The sequence below is a fragment of the Cynoglossus semilaevis genome, chromosome 1, assembly GCF_000523025.1.
Source record: "Cynoglossus semilaevis isolate Cse_v1.0 chromosome 1, Cse_v1.0, whole genome shotgun sequence".
NCBI classification, from domain to species: Eukaryota; Metazoa; Chordata; class Actinopteri; order Pleuronectiformes; family Cynoglossidae; genus Cynoglossus; species Cynoglossus semilaevis.
The window spans coordinates 33,615,862-33,623,949 of record NC_024307.1 but is presented as its reverse complement, the minus strand read 5'-3'; the positions used below and the strand labels follow the sequence as shown (position 1 = coordinate 33,623,949).

At 40.4% G+C, this 8,088-nt stretch overlaps 1 protein-coding gene across 5 annotated transcripts in view; it reads right to left on the bottom strand.

Moving 5' to 3' along the window:
- Positions 1–8,088, bottom strand: part of map4k2 (mitogen-activated protein kinase kinase kinase kinase 2) — a 49,916-nt gene that overhangs the window by 20,080 nt on the left and 21,748 nt on the right. For 4 of the 5 annotated variants that reach the window (XM_025056517.1, XM_008327865.3, XM_025056534.1 and 1 more), the window contains exons 9-13: positions 5,407–5,538; positions 5,167–5,229; positions 4,994–5,075; positions 4,155–4,271; positions 3,955–4,033 (exon numbers count right to left, since the gene is read on the bottom strand). In XM_025056517.1, coding sequence (XP_024912285.1) covers positions 3,955–4,033; positions 4,155–4,271; positions 4,994–5,075; positions 5,167–5,229; positions 5,407–5,538 — 473 coding nt within the window. Of the gene's footprint in view, positions 1–3,954; positions 4,034–4,154; positions 4,272–4,993; positions 5,076–5,166; positions 5,230–5,406; positions 5,539–7,877; positions 7,951–8,088 lie in introns of all 5 variants that reach the window. The other variant, XM_025056524.1, reaches the window with a different exon arrangement.

Below are 8,088 nucleotides of genomic sequence, written 5' to 3'. Positions count from 1 at the left end.
GTGTTTTTGGCATTGTTGCCGTGATGTGTTTTGAGCGTGTATTCGCCGATATCGCGGTAAGGAGGAATAAAAAGAGGTCATGTCAAGACTGGGTGTGGAAGGAAAGATCATCGGTCTTATGGAGAAATGTATTCTACTAAAGCATTAAAACATCTTACATTTCCATTCTACAACTCTACTGTGCATATAATTGTGTGGGAAAGGGTAATACAGTGTAGGGTTGAAAACAGTTACAATAACTATCGCGCCGATGATAGTTATTATCGCGATTTTTCCTATTTCGCGTTGGGTCTTGGAATGCAACTACCGTGACAGGAGAGGGATCACGCCATAGTCCAAAGCCGTGTTACGATAGTGGACTAAGAAGAGTGCGATACCAGACTGTCACTCTTGAAACCTTTTGTAGCCACAGAAAGGCCCAACAGTTACAATGCAGAGTGAAGCCACTGGAAACACACTGTTCCTGTGTGTCACAGAAGCTCCACTGTCTGTCTCACACCACTGTGGCATATTCGCAGTGCCACCATCTGACGCAACCTCCATCCCACAAGTATGGACAGTTAGCGACCGAGGGCAGACGGACTAAGAGCTCATTGTCCTGAGTCAGATTATGGAGATTTCAGCAGGGGACGGTGGTGGTGGCGGAACGTGGACAATGAGGGAACTCACTGATGAGCGCTGTACGTACAGTAGGTTTACATTACGTATGGATGTAACTGCTTGTCACCGGCCCACAGGCAGTCACATGCAGTAGCTGTCACAGCTGAAGCGTGCGGTGCTTGATATGAAACACACAAAAATGCAAACACATGTGCAAGTGTTGGACTAGTTTTTCCACTAGCTGTATAAATTACAGCCAGTATAAGCAAAGTGAAAATATCCTCACATTCTAAATATCAGCCAGATACAACGAAACAGCTTTCAAGGAAGGTTTCAAAGGTCAGTTTTCAAATTAAAAGCGCAGAGTCATCTTGAGTATTTCCTTTCAAAGTAAAAGCCTATTTAAAACAGCAGAGAAGAATAAATAACTGTGGTCAGCAAAATGTATGAAGTGTGAATTGACAGTTACAAATAATAAACGGTGAGTTTGATATTTTTAGGATTTATTTTTACAAAATCACATATCTATATATTAACAGAGCAGATGTTTTCATCTTGAGTTTTATTTTCAGAAGCTAATTCATGACCTAGCGAATTATGTTTTTGTTGGTATGAGAAACTCCATATGGCAGTGGTTCTAAAAGTGGGGGGCAAAGAGCTACTGCTGGCAAATTATTTTTAAAATTCAATATTTGTTGAAATTGGTCAAAATTGCACTAATTTTTGTTTCCTCTATTTTAATCAGAAAAGAAGCTCTGTAGGACTTACAAAGTATTATTGTTTTGAGGCAATATCTATGAATGCATCAATGTGGAAGGGTATGGGTATGGGACCAAAGCGTATGTACTAAGCCATATAATCTGAATATACTTTATATATACATACACATATATAACTGTATTGTTGCTAATCTAGTTCTAGAGATTTAATATTAAAAAAGATACACACTTAATTTTTAATTTTTATTTTAATTGCTCATGATGTACCAGTATTGTCTTTGCGATCTACTGGTAGATCCCAATCTACTTATTGGGCACCTCTGGTCTAAATCATGTTCATGGTGTAGGCTCCCATGAGATGTTTTAGACAATAGTACAAAAAGTGGAAGAAAAAAAAAGTGGATTAGACTGCAGGATGTGTAGTCCGTCCACTAATAGAATAACTTTATAAAAATCAAAGTATTTCATAATCTAATTTCATCCCAGACATTATTTATCTTTTACACATAGTCGAGTAATCACTACAAATTAAAAAAATACATATAATAATATAACATCGCAGATTTTTTTAAATCCGATCTCACGACATTTTTAGCTACACTGCGATATTTTAGCCTAAAAAAGGGAGAAACAGTATATAAATAAACAAAAAGACATTTTGCATCACATACATACACGGCAATGCAAAAAAAAAAAAATTTACAGGTACAGGTAAATGAGATTTGGGTTGGGAAATCTAAGATACCCGCAAGTGGTAAGCACTTAATGAATGTAGGATAATGACTTAAGTTGGACACAGGGGGGCCCTGTTGTTGTTGTTCGCTCTTCAGAGTCAGGTGTTTGTCGCTATTTTTGTTGTTGATGGGACACCGTGTTTTTGGCATTGTTGCCGTGATGTGTTTTGAGCGTGTATTCGCCGATATCGCGGTAAGGAGGAATAAAAAGAGGTCATGTCAAGACTGGGTGTGGAAGGAAAGATCATCGGTCTTATGGAGAAATGTATTCTACTAAAGCATTAAAACATCTTACATTTCCATTCTACAACTCTACTGTGCATATAATTGTGTGGGAAAGGGTAATACAGTGTAGGGTTGAAAACAGTTACAATAACTATCGCGCCGATGATAGTTATTATCGCGATTTTTCCTATTTCGCGTTGGGTCTTGGAATGCAACTACCGTGACAGGAGAGGGATCACGCCATAGTCCAAAGCCGTGTTACGATAGTGGACTAAGAAGAGTGCGATACCAGACTGTCACTCTTGAAACCTTTTGTAGCCACAGAAAGGCCCAACAGTTACAATGCAGAGTGAAGCCACTGGAAACACACTGTTCCTGTGTGTCACAGAAGCTCCACTGTCTGTCTCACACCACTGTGGCATATTCGCAGTGCCACCATCTGACGCAACCTCCATCCCACAAGTATGGACAGTTAGCGACCGAGGGCAGACGGACTAAGAGCTCATTGTCCTGAGTCAGATTATGGAGATTTCAGCAGGGGACGGTGGTGGTGGCGGAACGTGGACAATGAGGGAACTCACTGATGAGCGCTGTACGTACAGTAGGTTTACGTTACGTATGGATGTAACTGCTTGTCACCGGCCCACAGGCAGTCACATGCAGTAGCTGTCACAGCAGAAGCGTGCGGTGCTTGATATGAAACACACAAAAATGCAATCACACGTGCAAGCGTTGGCGTTGAGACTATTTCAAAACAAAACGTACAGCAGCCATTGGACTAGTTTTTCCACTAGCTGTATAAATTACAGCCAGTATAAGCAAAGTGAAAATCATTCATCCTCACATTCGAAATATCAGCCAGATACAACGAAACAACTTTCAAGGGAGGTTTCAAAGGTCAGTTTTCAAATTAAAAGCGCAGAGTCATCTTGAGTATTTCCTTTCAAAGTAAAAGCCTATTTAAAACAGCAGAGAAGAATAAATAACTGTGGTCAGCAAAATGTATGAAGTGTGAATTGACAGTTACAAATAGTTTGATATTTTTAGGATTTATTTTTACAAAATCACATATCTATATATTAACTGAGCAGATGTTTTCATCTTGAGTTTTATTTTCAGAAGCTAATTCATGACCTAGCGAATTATGTTTTTGTTGGTATGAGAAACTCCATATGGTAGTGGTTCCAAAAGTGGGGGGCAAAGAGCTACTGCTGGCAAATAATTTTTAAAATTTAATATTTGTTGAAATTGGTCAAAATTGCACTAATTTTTGTTTCCTCTATTTTAATCAAAAAGAAGCTCTGTAGGAAAGTATTATTGTTTTTAGGCAATATCTATGAATGCATCAATGTGGAAGGGCTCGACAATAGTCCAATCTACAAAAAGTGGGCATTGCAGCAAATTTTTTATCCACAAATATGCATGTTATTAACACAGTTTTCTAGATAGATAGATAGATGGATAGATAGATAGATAGATAGATAGAGATGGATGGATAGATAGATAGATGGAGGATGGATGGATAGATAGATAGATGGAGGATGGATAGATGGATGGATGGATAGATGGATGGATAAATAGATGGATGATAGATAGATGGATGGATAGATAGATGGATAGATGGATAGATAGATAGATACTTTTATGTGTGTGTGTGTGTGTGTGTGTGTACTCACATTGCTCTTCAGACAATGTCCTCTCCACAGGCAGACGCTTCCCTGCTGACTGAATCTTGTCAGGAGCCATTTCCTCAACCTGTTACCAGCCATGACAAACAAACATAATTGTACAAAGTGTTGTCTTAACAGTTATTTGAGTTAACACATTTAGTCATTTATACAATGTCTTTCAACGTCCTCCTGTCTGTTTCACTGACCTCAAGGTCGTTATCGTCCAGGCTGTGTGTGTGTGTAGAGTGGAGATCGGGGTTGTTGGCCATGTCCAGCAGCTCGATGATCAAGTTACGGGTCAGCAGTTGCGTCACAAATGGATGCTGAAGAAGCAGGTTACAAATAGTGTAACTTTATTGCCAGTAATGCAAACGGGAGCTCAGAAAAGTGTTAGCCGCAAAACATTGTGTGTGTTTCAGCAGCTGACTGATGAGGTGAAAGCACCAGAATAGAACTCAAGTCACTAAATATGAATGAAATTTTATTAATTTAAGGGACGCTTATACTTGCTAGATTCCTTGCTTGAAAATGTAATTTTACAGTAAATGTGGATATTTTCCAGATTGAAATTGAAATTGTGGTGTTGAAGCAGGCAGCCCTGGAATCTGAATAGTGTAAATAGGAAATGAAACATACAGTAAGCCTCAATTATGGGAGTACAGCAACAGTATTGACCAAGTAGTTTTCAAAAGCAAGGTTTTCCGACCCATAAATAATGAATAATTCAAGAAACTACAAGAAATAATAAAAGGAATATTAAGAGTTTTTAAGCATTTCTTCAATCAAGAGAACATTAATAAGCGTTAGTGTGTTTTATTTGGCAGACCCTTTAATGACGTTAACATTAAAGTCACAGGGGTTGACATCCTGGTTTCAGTTTTCAGTAGACTTATACCTGCTAATAATTGCTAACTGTATCTGATTGATCATTTGTGCATGGTTTCGAGGTTACTAATGCAGATTAAACTTCGGCATCATCTGAGGCAACCAATAAGACAAAACATCAAAACAGAAGTTCATGTATTAAAATAAAGACGTAGCTAACCTGCAGCAGCGTCTCGGCTGAGGGCCTTTTACGAGGGTTTTTGATCAGAGCCATCTTCACAAAGCTTTGAAAACCCGCGGTCCTGCGCAGAGAGGAAGGCGGTGAATTTACACCACCGGCAGTGGTCTTCTGAGTGTGATGTCAGAAGAAACATGGGCAGCCAGCCAACTCACCACTTGGACTTATCTTTAAGTCTGGGAGGCTGGAAGTTGCTCTTGGACATCAGCATGAGGGCTCTGAAACATAGTTTTAAATGTCAGCGAACGCCATAGCCTTTTATAGGCAGTGACGGTCCAGGATGAAAAATGCTAAGAAGCCAGTCGGAATGTTACATAACACAAGTCCCCTGTTTATCATCAACTGCTGCAGTTGCATGACACAGACTTCTCTCGACTCTGTCTGAGGCGGCTCACCGCATTGGGTGGAGGTCAAACATGGGTGGCTGGAGCTCGGCCAGCTCGATAGCAGTGATGCCAGCGGCCCAGATGTCGCACAAGTGGTTGTAGCCCCCCTTTTTTTCCACCGCGGCCACTTCGGGAGCCATCCTGGGCACGAGAGGAGGGACGAGAGGAAGACAACGTCAGATATAACATCCTGAAAGCAAGTTGCTGCAGTCGTGAGAGGCACTTCATAACAATACAAGCTACATTAGTGTGTTGTTGGAATTTGCCTGTCATCTCTAACACAGAAAAAGAAACGCAACACAGGCAACACAAAGGTGTCAGCTATTCCTGGTGTCATCTATTATGAATGTCACCAAACAACAGGAGCCACAATGTACAAAAAATTGCCAGCTGCCTCTTTAACAAAAATTACAACAGGAGCCACAATGTACAAAAAATGCCAGCTGCCTCTTTAACAAAAAGGACAAAAATCCCCTGCTTTGCTTTTATGCAATATATATCAATATAAACAGACATCTATGCCATAGTTGACAAAAGAATAGCTAAAAAACGTATGTACTTATAAAAATAAAATCATTAAAATGACGTGAAAATGTGCCCCATCTTAAACCAATACTATCTCTGTAAGCTCTATGTATATATGCATATATAATAATAGGAACCTTATTGATCCCTCACTATGGAAACGCGTTAAAAGCAGATCTGCTGCCCTTACGGAGACTCCGAGTATGTCATTCCTCTGGGACTCGAACCCATGGCCTTCTACGCGTAAAGCAGATGTGTAAGCAGTGTGATAACTGCTACATATATATATATACATATACATACATATATATACAGTACATATATATACGTACTAACATGTATGTATATACAGTATATGTGTACATATATACACATGTATCATACATGTGCAGAGTGTATATACTGTATATAATTATACATGTAATATGAGCTATATATAGTACACAGCTAGATTTTCACAATTATGGCTGTGTTTTTATATATTTATATTATATATTATATATAGAGACCATTTTTATGACAGCCCAGCTATCTTTAAGGACCTGTGCAAGCAAACAGTGGGCTAGGATGCAGCAACTGTACATATTCGTATGCGGGTGCGACATAAGACACAATTGGAATGAAAACTGTTAATCGTATGTGGACCACATCATTTATTTAGTTTTAACCATGGGGCACCTACATTGTGATGCTGGACTAAAAACAAACAGTCATATTTTTAAACTGCTCACTGTCCCACATAAAGGTCCTTAGCAAGAGTAATAGTTTGAGGCAATAAAAACACCTTTCCGTGTCATCTGGGTAAATGTACATGGTGGAAGTTAGGGCAAGGAGTAGGGCAACTCTTATTTGCTGTTCTATTACTGTGTTAATTAGAGTGGATTGTATGGCCACGTCTGCAGCGGTAGCGCCAATTCAGCCTCTTGACGCATTCAGAGTATTGGGAGGGGGCTGGCGCAGAGACAGGGAGGTGTTCTCTGAATGTGTTTTTCTCTCAAACATTATGGGAACCAATTAAGGAGAAACACTGTCAGGATTCCTTTATCAGATAATCAAAAAAAACAACAACTCCTCTTTTGGACATTCCATCCGTTTTGATCCAGAGATGAACCCTTTTTTTGAGGGTCACCACAACAACATCTCTGTTTGACAAATCCTCTAAGGAATTTTACAATGAATCTCTGGAAAGAGGCTCAGTGGACCTTTATCCAAACCTTGGATGAAAAACTCACCCACAGAAGAACGTTATCCAGTTGTACTCTTTCGATTCAAATGAACAGCAACCATCGAATCTCAAACTTTTGCTCATCGAGCTACAGAGACCCAAGAGCTCCTCAACCTCCGTCAGTCCTTGAGCTCTATGCGGTTGCATCAAGCTATGGATGCAGAGTGTCACAAATTGGAAGGTAGGGGTGCTAGAGTGACTAGTGGTAGGATTGCTGCATGCAATGAAGAGATTATAGGTTCGATTCCATCCATCCATCCATTCATTTATCGTCCGCTTATCCCTTATCGGGTCGCGGGGGCAGCAGTCTCCTTGACCGCCACCCGAGTCACACTGCACCGTACCAACCCCCCTGAACCTTCCTGCGGGTGGTGAGTCCACTGGAAGGTGGGTTCAATTCCACCTAGTTCTAAAATTTCCTCAGGTTGGGTTGAGTCAGGAAGATCAAAAAGTTTGTCCAATTAGGATGTGGGTCTGGTGTCTTTTCTGATCAAGGGAGCCTTGAAATGATTCAACTGCCCAGTAAACCCCATGTACAGCCACTAATTTCAGTGAGTGAAATTGAATTACACAATCCATCACCAAAAGTGAGCAGGGGGCACCTTAGAGGCAATTTGGCAGCTGATGGAATCGAACCCGAAACCTTCCGGACCCGCGTCCACTTCCTTAACCACTAAGACACATACAGAAACACCATAGTCCTCCACAGAGTGATAGGTCAGCATCTTACCAGTAGGGAGTTCCTATGAAGGACTTCCTCTTGGCCACTGAAGCACTGATCTCTGCTGCCACACCAAAGTCCGCTAGACCGAGAGGGAACAGACGAGGTCACATCGAGTCAAAGTGAAAGCACTATTCAATGAGAATGAGGCTTTTGAGCCAACAACCTCAGACTGAGTGGTTAATTAAAAGGCTGTTGTCGGTTGTTTTTTTTTTTTTTT